This window comes from Zootoca vivipara, chromosome 6 (genome assembly GCF_963506605.1).
Source record: "Zootoca vivipara chromosome 6, rZooViv1.1, whole genome shotgun sequence".
Lineage (NCBI taxonomy): Eukaryota > Metazoa > Chordata > Lepidosauria > Squamata > Lacertidae > Zootoca > Zootoca vivipara.
In genome coordinates this window covers 84,133,809-84,154,733 of record NC_083281.1, presented here as the reverse complement: position 1 = coordinate 84,154,733, position 20,925 = coordinate 84,133,809, and the positions used below count along the sequence as shown (strand labels likewise).

The following is a 20,925-nucleotide window of genomic DNA, read 5'->3' as shown; positions in this document are numbered from 1 at the left end:
GACCTGGATGCAACAATGACTCTCCAGTGTGGTGTAGTGGTTAAGAGCGGTAGACTCGTAATCTGGGAAACCGGGTTCGCGTCCCTGCTCCTCCACATGCAGCTGCTGGGTGACCTTGGGCTAGTCACACTTCTCTGAAGTCTCTCAGCCCCACCCACCTCACAGGGTGTCTGTTGTGGGGGAGGAGGGGAAAGGAGATTGTTAGCCGTTTGAGACTCCTTCGGGTAGTGATAAAGCGGGATATCAAATCCAAACTCTTCTTCTTCTCCCCCCTGCAGTTTCTAGAAAATTGTATTCAGAAGCATTGCTTTCTCCAAAAGTATATTTTGGAGGTATATTTTTACCAAACCCAGGCTTCTTTCAGAGGTGGGATCAGGAAGGAGGGAAAGGTGCCTGAAACTCATGAATTCAACCACCTCCAGGTTTCCTGCACTCTCTCTCTCTCTCCGCACTCTCTCTCTCGGTGCTCTCGCTCTCCTTCCCCCTAAAGGGACAGAGCCTGAGAATATGAAGTTCAGCCAACTCCAAGGACACCAGAGCAGGAGTGAGCCAAAGCAGCGGCAAGCACTTGCCCTCCAATTCCTATGTAATGGAGGAGATTAGGGATATGGGGCGGAAGATTTTCCACAGGGGATGGGGGAGGATTCCAAAATCCAAAATGTTCCATTCTTCTATTTTTCCATGCAAAATCCACCCCCCACACAAACACACATTTCATAAGTCCAGTGAGGAAAGATTGCAACTTTTGGAAATGAGAGAAATGGCAAGTAACATGGTAACATGGTAAAGGTAAAGGGACCCCTGACCATTAGGTCCAGTCGTTGCGCGCTCATCTCGCATTATTGGCCAAGGGAACCGGCGTATAGCTTCCAGGTCATGTGGCCAGCATGACAAAGCCACTTCTGGCAAACCAGAGAAGCACATGGAAACGCCGTTTACCTTCCCGCTGTAGCGGTTCCTATTTATCTACTTGCATTTTGACGTGCTTTCGAACTGCTAGGTTGGCAGGAGCTGGGACCAAGCAACAGGAGCTCACCCCGTCACAGGGATTCGAACCACCGACCTTCTGATCAGCAAGCCCTAAGCTCTGTGGTTTAACCCACAGCGCCACCTGGGTCCAAGTAACATGGTAGAAATGTTTAAAATTATGCATGGCATGGAGAAAGTGGATAGAGAAAAGTCTTCTTTGCATTCTTAACAGTAACAATTATTGGACACCAGCTACAACTAGGATATTTGGCAAGCTTAGCAGTTTCAATGTTTTCTGGGTCTGCTTACTGAAAACAAGCAAACAGGCTATGCATCTGGAACATGCTACATTGGCTCTAAAGCGATGCTCTTCAGCCTTGGAACCCCAGATGTTCAACTACAACTCCCATAATCCGTGATCACTGGTTAAATTACCTGGGGATGATGGAGCCTGTTGTCCAGCTTCTGGGACCCAAAGTTTGAAGAACACTTGTCTAGAGAACCAGCAAATCACCTTCTCAAAATATCCTGATTTGCACAGGACAATCTCCCAGTTCAATTTTTTTCTAGAAAAGCAGTTAAGGCAGTGATGGCCAAACCTGGCCCTCCAGCTGTTTTGGGACTACAACTCCCATCATCCCTAGCAACCAGGACCAGTGGTCAGGGATGTTGGGAATTGTAGTCCCAAAACAGCTGGAGGGCCAAGTTTGGCCATCACTGAGTTAAGGGGATGAGATTTCTTGCAGACCCCCATCTCACTAGGCTAATCCACTTTTCTTCCCTACACCCACAAACGATGGTCTACTCAGAGTAAAGCCACTGAAATTGATAAACCTAATTTAATCATGTCTGTTAACTTCAATGGGTGTACTCTGAGTAGGGCTAGCATGGGATATATTACCATGTGCCCAAATTCGGGCATTACGACAAGTCAGATACCAGCTAGTTTTCCAATAGCTCAGCAGCAGTGGAAGAGGAACCATGTGAGAACTTTTGATTCTTCACATTAAACTGTAATTTGTCTTTAACTGTGGTAATTGGGAATCTCAGGCTCAGGGGCCCTATAGGCCCCTGGATTCCCCCAGGACGGATCCTTTAACAGTTGACAAGATTGGTGGGAGGGGAGAAAGTCAGAGCTAGTTAGTTAGAGAAAGAAGACTTTGTTGCAGCTTGAAGACAAACTCATTTATTATGACATGAGTCACTGTCTCTCAGCCTAACCAACCTCACAGGATTGTTTGTGAGGATAACTGGGGAGGACAAAAACTAATAATAATAATAATAATAATAATAAATTTGTACCCCACCCATCTGGCTGGCTTTCCCCAGCCACTCTGGGCGCCTTCCAACAAAAATTTAAAATACATTAAAATATCACACATTAAAAACTTCCCTGAACAGGGCTGCCTTCAGATGTCTTCTAAATGTCAGGTAGCTATTTATCTCTTTGACATCTGATGGGAGGGCATTTCACAGAGTGGGTGCCACTACCGAGAAGGCCCTCTGCCTGGTTCCCTGTAGCTTTCCTTCTCGCAGTGAGGGAACCATCAGAAGGCCCTCGGCGCTGGACCTCAGTGTCTGGGCAGAATGGTGGGGGTGGAGACGCTCCTTGAGGGAAAAGGTGGCATAAAAAATGTAATAAATAAATAATCCAGAATCAGGCAATCTGATACCTCCCCAGATGTTGTAAATTTCTACTGCCATTAGCCGCAGCCAGCCTGGCCAATGGTGAGGAATGATGGGAGTTGTAGTCAAGCAACATCTGTAAGGCTGGAGGTTGCTCACCCATTCCTAAATGGGTGAAAGGCTTTATACTGCCATGCATGCTGAGAAGGAATTGCTTTTACCAGGTGACTTCCTGCCCAGCCTTCAAAAAACCAGAGAAGGCACTACACACAAAAATTAGCAGATTGTGAGCTCACATGGTGCATATTATGTCCTCACACACCAAGATTTGTGTAGAAAATGAGCAACTATGCACACAGAGGAGACAACTACTTAACAAATGGCAATACAGTAATAGTAATGAAAATAAGAATGGGAAACCTTTTTCAGCTCAAGGGCCACATTCTGTTCTGTGAAACATTCCGAGGGCCACATGTCGGGGCTTGGCAGAGCAAGAGGCAAAAGTGGACAACAAATGTAAATTCTACCTCTGTGCCATGGGATAGTTTCTACACACAAACACCCTTCTCTAGCCTCCATCCAGGCAGCCAAGAGGCACCATCAGAGCTCAAGGACGCATTCCAGCCAAGCCAAAACACTCAGGGTGTGACACAGAGACAGTGGGGCCTCAGGAGAGAGAAGTTCCAAGAACTTGACAGAGATGTCTGGAAGGCTACAGTTGGCCTCTAGGGATGAGGTTCCCCACCTCTGATGTAGAAAGAGCCACAATGCATCAGATTGAGGCTCCCCCTGGCCTAGCATCAGGCTGCTCATGGTAGCTAACCAAATGGCCCTCTGGGAAGCCCACAAAAAGGGCTTGAAGCTAAGGTTGGTTGTTGGCATACATCTGTCTTGATAGCCATTATAGTGTGCCTCCAGGGGTTAAGTCAAACCTCTGTTAGCAGCACTGAAGTGACCTCCCCTGGGTGCAAGCCTGGGCAGTGTGTATGGAGGTCCAGGGCTGCCCTAATGCCCTTTTGGCCTCGCTGATGTGGTTCAAAGGAAAGCAGAGCACTACTTTTGGCACCAGCTTGGCTGCAGGAGTTGCCATAAGAAGGCACACAAGGCACTACCCAACCATCTTAGGGACTCCACTGCAGATTTGTATAGGGCTTACTTCTTAGCTCTTTCTCCTCCTAAAGATATCCTGCAAAGCAGTGGAGGTTTAGTATCAGAGATTTCCTTCTCCTAGATCATGGGTCAGCAAACTAAGGCTCGCTGGCTGGATCAGGTCCAATTGCCTTCTAAATCTGGCCCACAGACAGTTCGGGAATCGCCGCGTGGATCACCAGCACACGTGTTCTTTTCCTCTCCCTCACTCGGCAGCAGCGGCAGTGCCTCCTCCCTCCCTCCTCCTGGCTTCTCCCCACCCTGCCTAGAGGAGGAAGGGGGCTGGGCTTTGTTGGTGCCAGCCCCAGCAGCAGCGCTCAAGCGGCCACCATTTTAAGCAGCCCCTCTCCGGAGCCCTTTTGGGCGTCGCTCACCGTCCCTCCGCTGCCGCCACCAGCCCCTGCCGCTCTCAAGACACAGGAGTCATGGTTGGCCAAGCGCCCCTTTCGAGCGGCCGCCATTTAAAGCAGCTCCTCTACAGAGCCCTTTTGCGCTCATCGTCCCTTGTTCTTTTTTTTTCTTTCAGATATATAGCCCAGCCCCCCCCCCCAAGGCCTGAAGGACAGCGGACCAGCCCCCTGCTGAAAAAGTTTGAGGACCCCTGTGACCTAGATGGACTACCATCCCAGGTTGACAAGTCCCATCTGTCCCTATTAAAGCTACAATTTCTATCCCTCTGCCTGTCCACCGGCAACTGGAATTCAGAGGTATGCCATCTCTGAACACTGGTGGTTGGTTTCATTTATTCCCTTTATAAACCTCTTTCTATACTATCTGAAAGTTCCTGAAGCAGCTTACAACAGATTGATTCCTGGCAGCTATCATGGATACGACATTATAGTTCACAAATAGCCCATGTGCTGCCTTCTGAAAGGTGATGGGAGTAGTTGCCCATCATTGCCCAGTTGGCACGGCCAATGCTCAGGCATGATGGGAGTTGTAGTCAACACAGAACAGTAAAAACATAGGCATCTGCCTTATGCCAAGTCAGAGCACTGGTCTATCTAACTCTGCATTGTCTACACATCGACTGGAAGCAGCTCTCCAGGGTTTCAGGCACAGATCTCTCCTACCTGGGGTCTTCAACACTGAAGGCAGATGCTCTACCGCTGACCTATGACCCTTCTGCCAAAATCAGTCCAGCAACATCTGGATAGCACCATGTTGGCTACTGCCGGCATGTCCTGTTTCAGCCTTCTCCAACCAGGTGTCCTGCAGAAGAAGCTGGACTCCCAACATCATCCCTGACCATTTTGCCTGCTGGCTGGGAGAACTGGAATTGAGGAACACCCAGAAGGCCACAGCTTACCCAATCCCTCCTCTAAGATGGTGATGCCAGGGATCAAACATGGAATCTTTGTCATGCAACAGGTGTGCTCTGTAACCGAGCTCTCTCAAGAGGTGTGCAACAAGTGGGTTTTGCATACCTGTTTTCCGAGAGGCTGAAGAGGAATTATGGATAAGGCCAAATGCAGACAGGAGTGGCAGAGAGGAACCCCCCCCCCAATACAGCCCCTTAAAATTATTTTTCATATGCAACGAAAAGATTACAAGGCCAGCCTGTTCTCCTTGCTCCATGTGTGTAGGAGGCATGCAGGAATTATAGATGAGTTTCCCCAGAGCTGGGAGGGGCCCGGATAAAACTTAAGCTCCCCACCATTTTTCCCCATCCCAAGGGGGGGCGCGGAGTCTAGACTAAGCAATGCCCCCTTCCTTCTTCACACTTTATGAAGCAACAGATACCTACCTACTTCCTCTCCAGGGAGGCCACAGAATCACAACATGGGATTTCTCTCCCATTGCTTTTGAAATTTTTTTTTGGGGGGGGGGAGAAGAAATACAGAAAGAGGAGAGGGGTAGCTAGCAATGCACACATTTTACTCTGACCCCAATTAGGTATAAAGAGTGCACACCTCCTTCCCCACTTACACCCCCAAAATCCACTTGTGATTTCTTCACCACCACCAGTTTAGAAAAGTGGCACACAAGATCAAGCAGAAGGAGAGGAACTGACCTCCCTTCACCTCTTCCCTCCATTATGGGTCAAAGGGCACTCACCCCAACACAGATTCCCCCCCACCCTTTTTGGAAAGGGGAGAACAGAAGGTAAAATGGGGGGGGGATTAGGCAATTGTCCCCTTCCACCCACTTCCTTGCCCCTTCCCTGTCAGGGTTGAAGCTTGGAAGAGGCAACGCTCAAGCAGATGAACAAGGGGGCAACTGGCACCCCCCCATTCCTCTTCCACCCCCAACTATTATGGGAAAAGGAAACCCAATTTCCCCTCCTGATCAAAAGCGCAAGTTCTTACCAATTATCCCTCATTGTCTGAAATTGAAATTAGGGTGTGTGCCAGAAGCTCAAGCAGGGAAGCAGAAGGAGAAGGGAGCACTCCCTCTCATAATAGTGCAAAGGGCACCCACCTCCCCCATTATTGGGGGTGGGGGTATAAATAGACACTCCTTTTAGTCAGTGATCGAAACTCCCATCTTCTAGGCGCATTTTGTGACAGGGAATTTCATTAGCAGGAGCAGTTTCTGAGCTCTGGGCGCAGTACTGCGCCTAAGATTTCAGATTAAAACTGCAGAGTGAAAGGAAAGGAGGACCTTTTCCTGCCTCCCCACTTCCAGCTACTCTCTAAAGACTGGAGAACAGACTCTCTTAAGAATATTAGGGGGGTGGACAGGGGAAGGACTAGACCATGTGAAAAATGAACATAATATTTTAGCTGCAGTTCATTCTTTTCCAGCTTTGCATTCTTGTTATATAAAAAAGCAAGCCTATACATTCCATTGTTGTGCCCATTGTTGTTTGTTGTTTAGTCGTTTAGTCGTGTCCAACTCTTCGTGACCCCATGGACCATAGCACGCCCATAACCTAGGTTTAAGGTGCCATTTAGGTCCAAGCTTTCATATCTCAGTTTCTAACCCTGCTTTTAGTCATAGTTCCCCTAGCCTCTTCTTTTTTTTTAATGAGGGAGGGACATAAAGAATGGGCAGCAAATACCCCCCAACCCCAAATAAGGGCAGAAAGCACCCACAACCTGCTACCCCTGGGAGAAAAACAGACACTCATTTTCACCATTCCTCCCTTAACCTTAAAAAGAGGGGAGGCATAAAGAGTGGGCAACTACTAGCCTTCCCTGCCCCCATTTACAGGGCGAAATACACCCCCTCCTCCAACCCCTGGAGACACTCCATTTAGACATTCCTCCCCTACCTTTTAAATTGGGGGGCCTATAAAAAGCGGGAACGAACCCCTTCACATTATAGGGTTTTATAAGGTAACTGCCCACTATCTCCCGCCCCTAATTACAGGGCAAATGGCACCCCCCTAATTATAGGTCAAAAGGGCACTCACCTCTTGCACTCCCTGAGATTTGGGGGGGGGGTGGCTCAGAAAATCCTACTACAGTACAGGGATTTTTCCCTTTCATGGGAGGAGCGGGAATGAAAGAAGGTGAGGTGGCAAATGGACTCCCTCCCCTCTTCCCCCCCGCCCAGTTACGGGGCAAAAGCCACCCACCACCTGCTCCTTCCTCACTGAGGGCACAGGAACTCCTCTATTTGGGGGGTGCCCCCTTCCTTATGAAAGAGGGAGGGCAGCATGGGCAGGCCCTGCGACTGTCCTCCCAACACCCCATTCTCCTCACACAAGTGTCCTCGTGGGGAGGGGGGTCCCAGGGCGCCTCCCTCCTCCGACCCCCCGCTTACCTGCCCAGGTTGCTCTCCTTGCTCGGAGGAGGCCATGTTTCCAGACCCGGCTAATCGATCCTCGGATGCCATGGATTCTGAAGAGGGAAGGCGGCCGATGGAGGCAGAATCAGCCGAGCTCCGAGGCGCCGATTGACGAGGGAAGAAGTCGCTCGCTCTCTGCCTTCCTCTCCTTACGAGATTTGCAGGGGGGTTAATTTAAGCCAGACGGAGGCAAGGAGGGGTTTAAGGGCTCGTTTGGTGGTTAGAGCGATCCTGAGCAGGTCTGCTTAGAAATGCACAAGCTGCCTTATACTGAATCAGGCCTCTGGCCCATCTGCACCTCGGTGTTGCCTGCACTGGCTGGCAGGGGCTCTCCAGGGTTTCAAGCAGGAGGCATCCCCTGCTGCTCCTGGGGATTGAACCTGGGGAGCTTCTGCAGGCAAAGCAGGTGCTCCACCGGCCCTTCCCTTAAGATAGTGGTTCTCAAACTCCGCCCCCCCCCTTCCTGGCACACTTTCAGAATAAAAATTTGTTCGCGCCACACGGGGTTTTTAATTGATAAGAAATACACTGGACGACAAAAAGAAACAACTCCCAGCAGTGCTTGATTTATAACATAGAGCACAACTAGTTTAGAATATGGCAATGGGATATCCAGAAAGTATAAAACAGTGCAGCTGCATAAGAACATTAATCACTGCACTGACTGGCAGCAGCTCTCCCAAGAATTCAGGCAGAGGGTCTCTCCTCCCTCCTACCTTGGAAATGCTGAAGGTTGAACCTGGGACCTTCCACATATAAAACAGACGCTGTACTAAAGAAGAGTCGTGTGTGACCTCCCCGATATTATTAAGAGTTCAAATAGTAATGGGCGTGCGATAAAAGGATGTCTGGAAGGGAGCCCACAAAAGAGAACTGTACAAACACAGCTATGCCTTCGTATTTTATACTGTACTCCCTATACTTCTTCAAAGCCACGAGATTTTATTTCCAGTTAAATAATTCAACTTTAGGGTTACAAAGTATCCCCGTTTCCTCTTGAAGCAAGTACAGTACTGGCCAATTTGATAGTATGAAACGAATTAATATGTAAACTTATCTTTGAACTGGAGACTTAGGAGAGATGCTGGCTAGGGAGAAATAAATTAATAGGATTCCTTGCTTTGTCAACTCAAAATCGGGATTAATTTTAATTGATGAGAACTACATTTCCCATCATGTAAAGAGACGGGTTTGCCGTGCAGAGGCTAGAGTGCGGAATTAATTTGGGAAGGGAACTACATTTCCCAGGCTGCATCAGCAAAGCGATCTCTGCTCCGATTGGTTGTCTGCAAAGAGCGGTCTGTGACTTTCTCTAACAGCCTTCTGTTAGAGCCGAACACAAGCAAAGCGATGGCGGCTGGTTCTAGGCTTCCCCAGTTGAAGCAATGCCTCATCAGGCAGAATGGCCAACAGGAGCAGCACGGGGTGGCGGCCTCCTGCCTCCGGGAGCTGCGAAGCAAAGGTAAGCGGTTTTTCCCCTCTCCCCTCCTCTTTTTACACAGACAGAGATTCCACAGGTGAAACATGCTCATCTCAGTTTCCCTGGGTATTGAAAGCTGCACCGGTTGAATTTCGGTCTGGGGTGCATCTTTAAAAGAGGATTTTACCCAGGGTGGTAGGAACGTGGAAGCCCGGGGCAACAGCAGTAACTTTAACAACAAAAAGTCAAAATAGTTTTGTGGTACCAGAAAGACTAATGAATTTATTGTGTAATAAGTTTTCCTGGATCAGTGTCTGCTTCATCAGATGCATAAACTATTATCCAAAGTTGACAAGGATGTCTTCTCTCTCTCTCTCTCTCTCTCTCTCTCACACACACACACACACACACACACATCAGTTGTACTTACCTGCAGGATTACAGTTCATAAATCTAATGGACTATGCTCCACAACATCATAAATCATACTTAATCATAAATTTGCTGGCTTGTCAATTACAGTCAGGTTTGCAAAACAAACTTAACATAGCCACCCCTCTGGTTTTATTTTTTCCAACCGGGTTTCAATAAAGCTTTTTTTTTTTTTAAAAAAAAAAGTAATAATAGTAAAACAGTTTACCAGATATGAATTAGAATCCTAAATCCTGATATTTGTTTTCTTTTCCTTCTGACTTGCAATTAAAATGAGATAGCAGTTTTAAATAAATAACTCCAAACTGGGTTGGGTAAGTGATGAACTGAAGAGGAGCAGATACCACTATGATTGTCCATAACTGGGGTCTCAGTGTAGAATCATGGTGCCCACAGATAGCCCAGCTGATACCTTCCAAAGTTCCCTGGCCCTCAAATATTAGTCTGGGTTGCAGAGGGTTAGTTCTGCCTTTTATTGGTGGTTGTTTGGGGATGGGGGTACCTGTTTCTTGTGGGGGTGTTGTTTCCTTCTTTTTCTATGTTTCATCTGTTTTTGGTAGGGGGGGGTTGTCTGTAGGAGGGAGGTTATGAGCATTAATAATTTTTCTTCTGTGAAATGGGTATTTTTTTGTGATGCCCCAGGTCCAAAGAGAGGGTTTGGGAGGCTCTGGTCTCCCAAAGCAGTCTCATTTGGAATACCGTGGGCTGTTCCAGCTGTCCCTTCTGAAAAAAATTACATAATAATGTCATGGAAATAGTGCGAAAGGTGCAGAAAAGCAGCGCCAGCCCACTCATGAGACAAGGTGAGACAACCGCCTCAGGCTGCAGGATCCAGAGGGGAATACATTGCCTGCTGCTGCTGCTGCTGTCACAGTGTCAGTGACAGCAGCATGCAGTACACTGTGCATTCCCCTCTGGATCCTTGAGGACAGATCTGCTGCCTCTTTGCTCAAAATGTTGCCTCTACAGTAGCCTCTTGGTGAACAGGAGGTGCTGCTGGTCTCCTCCTCCCTTTGTTCCTGATTTAGAACTTTATTTCTCCCTTGTTCACCATGTAGATCTTCACTCACCCCTTCCTCCTTGGCTGGAGAGGCATCGTTTTGTGGTTTGCCCCAGCTGTCAACAAGTCTTGGGCTGGCTATGAGGAAAAAGTCAACCAAAATAAGGCTGGAACACTTTCCCTATGAAGTGGGTCTAAAGATTTTGGGGCGTGATTGATTCCCAAGAATGCAATATCTATAAAGAAACAAAAATAAAACTCTAGGGAATGGGCCCAGCCAGACAATGCAAGCAACCCATCTGGTCACTTGGGACATGCTAATGAAGGAGAACGCAAACTGGATAGATGGGCTAATTATTCCTTGCAGTCTCAGAGAGGAGCACGAGTCTTGTGACCTGGTGCTGTGCAGAGACAGGTGTGCCTAATCCCACTGAAATGTGAAGCACGCCTAACTGCATAGAATCAAGTCCACTGGAATATTGTTGCAAGGGGTTCCACAGTGCAGTGTTTGGACTGTGCAGTGAAGCCACTTGAAGAAACAAAATCGATTTGGGAGGGCAGAATGTAATAAAGCCTGGGTGTTTGGAAAGAGGAGCTTACGAAAAGAAAAGGCAGTGGATCCTCAAAAGGAAGTAAAAGAAGGAAGGTGACCTAGCTGAGTGTCTTATGATTAAGGGGTGTGGACAAAGCTCTTGTTAAAGCTCAATTGCATTAAAGAATTATAATCTCCATTGGTGGGGAGGGAAGCTCTTGCTGAACCTGTGTTACTTGTGGCTCCCAGGCATTTAGAATTGCCCTGGAGCCTTCTAATACAGAATTGCACACTGCAAATTACTGTACACACAGCTGACCAGCAAGCTTTTGTGGTGAAAGCTCTCATTCCTGCGTAGCCCTGGGCAAGGAAGGCCACAGAAGTTCCTAGACCTCACCCCATATGTCCCCCCCCCCATCTGCATTAGTCACTTGTGCCATGTCATCTCAATTAGTGGCTCCCAATCAGTGGATCACTTAACGATTTCTCTGCCTGTTATAGCACTTGCAATGGCACTGTGCTAGATGCCATATGATTTTTAATTGTATTTTTATTACTGCTTTTACTTCTGATACTGTTTATTGTGTTACAATAGCAGCAGCAATAAAAAATACAATTAAAAACCAATTTGATGTGGCCATTTCCTGTCTTCAAATGCAGATCCACAGGCACACAGACCACCTGAATGAAACTCATAGACCACCATTTTGGAACCCCTGCTCTAAATGGAAAAGAACAGACTCTCAGTTTACAAGGTTTCCCTTCGTTCACCTGGATTCACTGGTTGTTCGTCCTTGGAGAGTGGCTATTTACAAAGAACCTTTTAGTGTTGTACAATTTGGCAAGAGGATACCTCCAATACTTTTCATAATAAATCTGATGTGAGATAAATAATAAGGCACCAAGCACTTCCATAACTACACTGTTTTATGTGTGTTGATTATATTTTCCTATTCTTGGTTTTATTGTTAGTGCCAGAGGGGAGAAAACAGGTTTGCATAAATAAAGTTAAATAAGCTTTCCACAGAAACTGTTTTATGCCGTTGGGGCCAAGGCTTTCTGCGCTGTCATGGAGACTCTTTAGGAACATAGAAGTGTCTGCACTGACCTGCAGCAGCTCCCTAGGGTTGCCATGTGACATCCCAAGCCTTACCTGGAGAAGCCAGGGATTGAACCGGGGACCTTCTGCATGCAATAATAATAATAATATTTATAAAGGTAAAGGGACCCCTTACCATTAGGTCCAGTTGTGACCGACTCTGGGGTTGTGGCGCTCATCTCGCATTATTGGAAGAGGGAGCCGGCGTATAGCTTCCAGGTCATGTGGCCAGCATGACAAAGCCACTTCTGGCAAACCAGAGCAGCACATGGAAACGCCGTTTACCTTCCCGCTGTAGCGGTTGCTATTTATCTACAGGTACTTGCATTTTGAAGTGCTTTCAAACTGCTAGGTTGGCAGGAGCTGGGACCGAGCAACGGGAGCTCACCCCGTCACAGGGATTTGAACCGCTGACCTTCTGATCAGCAAGCCCTAGGCTCAGTGGTTTAACCAACTCTTCCCCTTTCCACAGCCTGTGACCTCCTAGCAATTGACAAGGCCTCAGAGCCCATCACGCTGGTATTGGCTGAGGATGGCACTATTGTGGATGACGAGGACTATTTTTTGTGTCTGCCGCCAAACACCAAGTTTGTGGCACTGGCAAAGGGCGAGAAGTGGTCCACCAGCAGCATAGGTAAGTGGAAGAGTTGAAGCTCTGTAGGATATGGTTGCTGTATGTAGGGGCAAATGAGGCCCTGGGCAAGAAGCACCTTTGTTGCTGCCACCACTACCATCACCCCATTTAAGTTCTTCAACTTTTTAGAAAGGCAACGACCAATTTGCATGTGCCCAATTGACACACGACCGCAATTGCACACATTGCCGCACCCCAGAAGTGGCTGGAAAAGGTGTTGGGGGGTGGAGGCGGAGCGGGTTTATGCATGGGGGTCAGAAGCACAACCCCCACACAACACAGTCATTGCCTTACCATATTGTTGCACTTGCAGACCATCACATGCTTTTGGTGCACATTTTAAGCTGGCTGAGGCGGATGGGACTTGTAATCCAGCAACATCTGGAGGGGCACCAGTTTCCCACTCCTGTTCCATGCTCTTAGCACTGGAGCTCTTGAACATCCAATGAAGCTGAGCTCTGGAAAATTCAGGACAGATAAAAGAAAGTACTTCTCCATGCAGCACGGTTAACCTATGGGACTCATTGCCACAGGAGGCAGTGATGACCATCAACTTGGATGCTATTAAAAAAGGACTGGACAAATTCAGAGGGCAAAGTTGCTACTAGGCACGATGCTTATGCTGTGCCCTCCGCAGTTGGAGGCAGAAATATTTCTGAATACCAGTTGCAGGAAGCCACAGGAGGGGAGAGTGTTCTTGTGCTCGAGTCCTGCTTGTGGGTTTCCCACAGGCATCTGGTTGGCCAGGGATGAAGCTGGACTAGGTGGGCCACTGGCCTAACCTAGCACAGCTCTTCTTATGCTCTTACGTTCTTTTAACCCTGATTGGCTTAGCTCAGTGTGGCAGTAAAAAGGACCAGGGAGGAGAACAGGGGCTGCAAGTTCCTCTCCAGGAGTCCCCACATTTGCACAGCATCACTATAGCTTGACCCAGGCATCCCCAAACTTCGGCCCTCCAGATGTTTTGGACTACAATTCCCATCTTCCCTGACCACTGGTCCTGTTAGCTAGGGATCATGGGAATTGTAGGCCAAAACATCTGGAGGGCCACAGTTTTGGGATGCCTGGCTTGACCTATAGTGTTATGCAAACAAGCTGATTACTTGGTGAATTTTGGCCTCAAACTGCTTAATAAGCTTTTGTTGTTTAGTCATTTAGTCATGTCTGACTCTTCATGACCCCATGGACCAGAGCACACCAGGCACTCCTGTCTTCCACTGCCTCCCGCAGTTTGGTCAAACTCATGTTGGTAGCTTCGAGAACACCGTCCAGCCATCTTGTCCTCTGTCGTCCCCTTCTCCTTGTGCCCTCAATATTTCCCAGCATCAGGGTCTTTTCCAGGGAGTCTTCTCTTCTCATGAGGTGGCCAAAGTATTGTAGCCTCAGCTTCAGGATCTGTCCTTCCAGTGAGGTCTCAGGGCTTATTTCCTTCAGAATGGATAGGTTTGGTCTTCTTGCAGTCCATGGGACTCTCAAGAGTCTCCTCCAGCACCATAATTCAAATGCATCAATTCTTTTGCGATCAGCCTTCTTTATGGTCCAGCTCTCACTTCCATACATCACTACTGGGAAAACCATAGCTTTAACTATACGGACCTTTGTTGGCAAGGTGATGTCTCTGCTTTTTAAGATGCTATCTAGGTTTGTCATTGCTTTTCTCCCAAGAAGCAGGCGCCTTTTAATTTTGTGACTGCTGTTACCATCTGCAGTGATCATGGAACTCAATAAAGTAAAATATCTCACTGCCTCCATTTCTTCCCCTTCTATTTGCCAGGAGGTGATGGGACCAGTGGCCATGATCTTAGGTTTTTTTTTTATGTTGAGCTTCAGACCATATTTTGCACTCTCCTCTTTCACCCTCATTAAAAGGTTCTTTAAGTCCTCTTCACTTTCTGCCATCAAGGTTTTCTCATCAGTATATCTGAGGTTGTTATTTCTTCTGGCAATCTTAATTCCGGTTTGGGATTCATCCAGTCCAGCCTTTCACATGATGAATTCTGCATATGTTAAATAAGCAGGGAGACAATATACAGCCTTGTTGTACTCCTTTCCCAATTTTGAACCAATCAGTTATTCCATATCCAGTTCTAACTGTAGCTTAAGCTTTACCCTTGCACTTATACTTGTGGCTCTTTTTCAGATGGGGGCACAGCTTGGCTCAAGGGAGACATCACGGACACTGACAGAGTGGACGGTGGTGGTGGAGAGAAGTGGAGGCAACTGGCCAGACAACTGAAGGACGACCTCTCCACCATCATATTGATGTCGGAGGAAGACCTCCAGGTAAAGGAAGGGTCATGTGCCTTTGGCAACAGGGTGGGGGGAGTGAGGAACCCTCACCTTTGCTGAAAGAGGATGGACCTCGTCTTATTCTAGGTGCTCATCGATGTGCCATGCTCTGACCTGGCCCAAGAGCTTTCTGAGAACCAGCCCAAGATCCAGACTCTGCAAAACACCCTCCAGCAGGTGCTGGACAGGCGGGAAGAGGAACGGCAATCCCGGCAGCTTCTGGAACTCTACCTGCAAGCGTTGAAAAACGAGGACCACATTGTACCCAAAACAGAAGGTAATGAGGCTGTTGGCTGAGGCTCGTTTCTCAACAAGCCATGCCAGAGTGAAGAAAGAGGGGCAATATGATGGCATTGTACACCTTGCATACGTACTGCAACCATGTGCCATTTTCTTTTTCTTTTGAACGGTGGTCACAAACTGTTATTTTCCACCACTTATTTAACATAAGCAAACACATACTGCACCTATTATTATTATTATTATTATTATTTAAAAAGGTTTGTGCAAATGAACTAGGGAGAGAGAAACCATAGAGCTTTCTCTCTCAGGTGCCCAAGTAACTTGGCTGGCCATGGGCACTCTAAACCAGGCATCCCCAAACTGCGGCTCTCCAGATGTTTTGGCCTACAACTCCCATGATCCCTAGCTAACAGGACCAGTGGTCGGGGAAGATGGGAATTGTAGTCCAAAACATCTGGAGGGCCAAAGTTTGGGGGTGCCTGCTCTAAACCTTGTTTAATGCTGATACAAGGTTCAGAAAGATAAACAAATGGAACCAGGTTAGCTTTGCCATGGTTTAATGTATTTTTAATCTCTGTATTAAATGTATTTTAATGTAGTTTTATTAATCTCTGTTGGAAGCCGCCCAGAGTGGCTGGGGAAACCCAGCCAGATGGGCGGGGTACAAATAAATTATTTATTATTATTATTATTATTATTATTGCACCAGTGTGGTGGAATGCTCTCCCTACTGCAATATGGGAGACTCCATCAGCATTGGCATTCCACCGGCTCATGAAAGGATACCTGTTCCCCTGCTCTCCCGCCTTGAATCTCCTGCTTTGCTGGTTGTTTTAACTGTTTTAATGCAATTGTCTTGTTTATTTTATATATTAATTATTGATGTTTTAATGTTGTGGTTCCACAATGCATTTTAATTACAGGTAGCTGTAATTTCATAATCTGTTTTATACCTTGTTGCTTTGTTGTTGGCTTTTGTTTGTTTGTGAACCGCCTTGGTATTTCTTCTTGCAATAAAAGGCGATATATGAATTATATTCCTGGAAGCTGTCTGCAGACAAACGCCGGCTCCCTCGGCTAGTAAAGCGAGATGAGCACTGCAACCCGAGTTGTCTGCGACTGGACTTAACTGTCAGGGGTCCGTTTACCTTTATGAATTATTTTAATCATCATTACCTAGAGCCAAGATCAGAGGAAACTGCCATGGAAGAAACAGACGTGGTTGACGCTGGGAGCAGCAGCAGCAGAGGTCCTGGTAACGGGGTTCCACTCAGCAGCCATGTTCTGACCACACTTAAAGAGAAGTCTGCCCCAGAACTTGGCCTGGCAAGTCAAGACTTAGAGGTGAGTCCCTTTGTTGTACCTGGATTCCAAATTGAATAAAATTTCCATGGAAAGAGAAAGGGCAGGATAAAGCGTTTGGGAACCAATGCAGTCAAGATTTATTCTAAAAGAGGGTGGGGTCGGGTGAATACACAGCCAGAATTGGGTTAACATCACTCTCTCCCTCTAGTCCATTTGTCGTCCAAGGTTCCAAATTCTACCTTCTCTGAGGCCCTAAGCTATTTGGAGCTGAATCTGCCACTCTTCCCGTTTTTGTTTTAACTGGATTTTCCAGTCAGCACATGTTTGTCCTTCTCTTCAGCTCTTAAAAAATGTTTTTAAGTTTATAGCTTTTAGGCAATGATCTCCTTGTTGCTTTAAAACAAAAACAACTTGTAGTTCCCAGTGTTGTTTTTGTTTAATGTGTTTTTTGATACCACTCTGTCCTGCAATCTTACCATGAAGGATAGTATAGAAAGTCTTAATTTACCTCCTCTGTAAATTAAATAAAAAATTATATTAAAAATAGAACCAACACAAAAAGCTTCCTTGCACCAGTTCAAACCATCTATCAATCTAGGCTGCTGGTGTCTGGCAAGGTCCTCTCTCATTACCAGTTCTGGGAACCTGTTTGAGACTAGAAATGCCCAAAGATTAAACCTTATGCATGTAAATCATGTCCCCTGCCAGCAAGCCTGTGGGGAGGAATCAAGAGAGCCAATCATGAATCTGACGTATCTTACACAGCTTGGTCCTGAGTGGTAGATTCTTCTTTCCTTTCTCTGTTGCAGCTGGTTTACAAAGCAAACCCAGAAGCTCTTGCTCTGACCCTGAACTGGGACAAGCCGAAGACAGAGGCCTTGCAGCAAACCTGTGGGGAGGAACTTTCAAGGCGTCTGCAGCAGGTTCACGCCCTAAACTCCTTGAGGAGCATGTCCAAGGGCAAGAAAAAGTTGCCATGGGGGGAGTGGTTGAGTTCCAAACGCAAGAAATAAGGAGGCTTTGGGAGCCCAAGTTTGGACACATCGATGAGTTTTCTGTACCTCTCCAAACTGAACACCACCATGTGAGCACAGAAATTCTAACCAGGACATTGTTCACTGGACTCTGCACCACTCCAGCAAGGAAAAACTAAAAAAAAGAGTCTCCTTTATGCTTACAGGTGGTGCTGTTAAGTTGCCACCATGATTAATTTCTGGCTTTGGCACTGGCCCAACGCCCTAGAGTTTATGGGTCCTGGTTTTTTGTGCCTGATCACCTTTTGCCTTACACTCCTGCTTTTTGATGCTTCCTTCCTGCTAGAACATCACACTCCATCACAAATATATATAAAACGTGCATTTTAGTGGCACGTTTCATGCTGTAGTTGAATGCAGCCAAACGTCTTGTATTCCAAAGCCACGCTTGCAAAGTGGCCCCCAACTGGTAGCACTCCTTCTCTTGCCTCAGTGCTTGTGGTGTTTCTGTGAGACTCTGTTTATGAGGATGACATTAAGAAAACAATAATTTTACTTTCTGGAGCATTCCAGCTATGAGACTATAACCTGCATAAGGTATCATCGGATAGTCACCACTTCTATTAGCAATAAATTCAACTAGTTAGCGGTTTGTTTTTTCTAAAAACAAACAAAACAAACCCTACATTTTCCTGGTATTAAACTTTTGTATTATTCTAGTTACAGGTAGGTAGCCGTGTTGGTCTGAGTCGAAGCAAAATAAAAAATTCCTTCAGTAGCACCTTAAAGACCAACTAAGTTTATATTTTGGTATGAGCTTTCGTGTGCATGCACATGAAAGCTCATACCAAAATATAAACTTAGTTGGTCTTTAAGGTGCTACTGAAGGAATTTTTTATTTTGTATTATTATATATGTTTCTGCCTGCTATCTGTGCTACTGTTTTTTTAAGCTTAGGTATGTATGTCTTTGCATACAAATCCCAACTGCTTAGAATGTGGGCCAGCCCTACAAAGAAGCAACAGATAACTTCTGAAATTATACAGTTCTCATGTATGTCCCCCCCCCAAACACAGAACAGTTTTCTCAAAAACAGTGCATGGCATACATTCCTGAAATGGCCTTGGGCATGACGAAATACAATCATGCAGATGGGAAGTTGACTTGAACAACAGCTCCCCTGGCTCTCAGCCCTTTAAGAGCCACCTGTCATGGATGCTTTAGCTAAGATTCCTGCATTGCAGGGGTTTGGACTTTTCCCAACTCCACAATTGTATAATTCTATGAACTTCCATCAGCCCTGACCATTGGTCATGCTGGATTTGGAGTCCATCAACATATGGAAGAGCCCAGATTTTCCCCAGCCATGATTTAAAAGGACCCCCAAGTGCAGACTTTCTTCAGTTTTGCCACAACAAGAGAAGCTGATCAGTGGGGAGATGGTGGAGGAAAGGCAGGTTAGTACCAGTGTCTGTCCAATTCACATACAGAAGAAAAAACTGTCCGGGTCAAATTTACAAACTGAGCCAGAGGCACTACCAAAAAAGCTACTAAGGAAAGAGGCACATGTCCACACTCTCTCTGGATAGATTACAGCACAAAGGTTACGTATGCACACAGCAAAGTTTTATTTCAGAATCTAAAGGCTTATTTGTACTAGGAGACAAGCTTAGCACTAGCAAACAGCAGAGGAAAGACAAGTTGGGACATTATTCTTTAGTGTGCTGGTGAGAATCTGTGAGGAACAGCTGAAGCTTTCCCCCAATATGTTTGTGTATGTTGCTCATCCCTTCTCTCCCACAAAGACCGGAACGTCAATTCAAGGTTATGCAGCTTGGCAGAAAACACTTCACTATACTAGTGACTAGCCTGGTTTTTTTTTGTGTGTGTGTGTGTGTGTGTGTGTGTGAGAGAGAGAGAGAGAGAGAGAGAGAGAGAGAGAGAGAGAGAGAGAGAGAGAGAGAGAGAGAGAGAGAGAGAGAATTTCCTAAATTTCTTTAACAAAACATTTCAGGATCTGGTTTCCATGCTCCAATTTTAAATGAACACAAAGTTCTGAGAAACCAAGGCTGTGTTCTTAAACACACTTGTGGAGATCAACAGGGCTTCCTTTGAAGTAAATGCATTTAACTTTTCAGCTTCTCAATCCTAACCATCTGTTGTTGGGGTATGTTGTACACATAAAAGTACAATGCAGTTATCTGCATTTTTAATGGATTCAAAGAAATATAGGCAGAACTGCGTTTATACCGTGATTCGGTGGAAGCCCAGAAAAACAATAACACAGGACTGAGGTTTCTAAGAATCTCAACTTAGAGGAAAAGTGGGATAAAAAATGCAATTAACAGAACAATTTAATGGTACATGTCCGTCTTACTCTCCAATGCTATAGGCAGCCCAAACACATCCATAACACAATTATAACAGTAAGGAGCATACCTCTCTTTTGACATGGCGCACTAGCACTCCTAGCAATTTGTTGGAAATGTGTAGAAGTTATTTACAGGGAAATATACATGGAGTGTGCTTTATTTCACAGTCTGAATGAGATGGGAAACATCAGTTAAATGCCCTACGAACACATCTGCACACGAGTTGGGATTTATGAGCATACAGATTTGGTTCTCTATGCACACATCTAATATCAACAAAAGGGAAATTACATAACAGCACTTGCTCCCCAAGGAGAGAAGTCACCGATCACAGCCATCTCAAGTCCACTGGTGCCAGGGCAACATCCCAAGAAGTAATTTTCGTTAGCAGGAGGAGAAAGTCTTCCAGAAGAAGTTCTTACAGGGTGCCTTTTCCCGGGCTGGGGGCTGAGGATAAGGGGCTCTGTCTTCCCGAGAGCTGAGCCCAGCCTTTTCCTGCCTTGATAGTGGTGCCTCATTCGTACGAGATACCCAGTCGGAGAGGCCAGAAAGGAAAGCAAGCAGCTCACTTCTTTTTATGTCTGTCTGTGCCTGCGAATACTTGCAAATGAAGCAGAAGTGTATTAGGCATTATTGCGGAAATGCAGAACGGCAGGAAAAGCTGGGAGAAGCACAAATTGAATGGTTTTACAAACACACACAAAGCATCAACTCCTTTGGGCAAGAGTAACACAGTTAAAATGAATTCAGTTTAAAATGCAGAATTATATGTTTCAGGTCTGTGGAGCCTTTGGCCCTCCAGATTTTGCTGAAATACAGCTCCCATCAGTCCTAACAAGTATGGCCACTGGCCATGGGAGTTGTATTTCAACAACTGGAGCGACAAAAGGCTCTCCACACATGATTTAGCTGAATGAGTGCTAGATTAAATCCATAAGAACAAGGGAAGCTGCATTCTATTGAGACAGGCCACTGGATCCATCTAGCTCTGTGGAATTTCCTCTAGTCTAACCAGTTCTCCAAGGTCTCATGTAGAGATCTTTCCTAGACCTGCTGGAGACTGGACCAGAGACGTAGCGCACACAAAGCATGCACTCTGCCACTGAGCCTCCTTGTCCCATTTTCATGTGCGCTCTTTACCTACCT

General features: G+C 46.3%; 2 protein-coding genes across 2 annotated transcripts in view; one reads left to right on the top strand and one right to left on the bottom strand.

Moving 5' to 3' along the window:
- The window catches only part of PEX14 (peroxisomal biogenesis factor 14), a 116,640-nt gene extending 108,766 nt beyond the window's left edge, over positions 1-7,874 (bottom strand). Inside the window, exon 1 of the mRNA XM_035120490.2 lies at positions 7,456-7,874. Coding sequence (XP_034976381.1) covers positions 7,456-7,527 — 72 coding nt within the window. The 5' untranslated portion in view covers positions 7,528-7,874. The remainder of the gene's footprint in view (positions 1-7,455) is intronic.
- Positions 7,875-8,804: 930 nt separating this feature from the next.
- DFFA (DNA fragmentation factor subunit alpha) lies at positions 8,805-18,207 on the top strand. The gene is made up of 6 exons (XM_035119470.2): positions 8,805-8,941; positions 12,435-12,596; positions 14,737-14,879; positions 14,973-15,162; positions 16,309-16,472; positions 17,243-18,207. The coding sequence occupies exons 1-6, from the start codon at positions 8,830-8,832 to the stop codon at positions 17,444-17,446; spliced, it is 975 nt and encodes a 324-aa protein (XP_034975361.1). The 5' UTR covers positions 8,805-8,829; the 3' UTR covers positions 17,447-18,207.
- The last annotated feature ends 2,718 nt before the right edge of the window (positions 18,208-20,925 follow it).

Excerpts from the sequence above, each read along its gene's own strand:
- DFFA (XM_035119470.2), top strand. The coding sequence starts at position 8,830 with ATGGCGGCTGGTTCTAGGCTTCCCCAGTTGAAGCAATGCCTCATCAGG. Across the intron at positions 8,942-12,434 it reads CCGGGAGCTGCGAAGCAAAG|CCTGTGACCTCCTAGCAATT; the intron begins GTAAGCGGTTTT and ends CCCTTTCCACAG. Across the intron at positions 14,880-14,972 it reads TGTCGGAGGAAGACCTCCAG|GTGCTCATCGATGTGCCATG; the intron begins GTAAAGGAAGGG and ends GTCTTATTCTAG.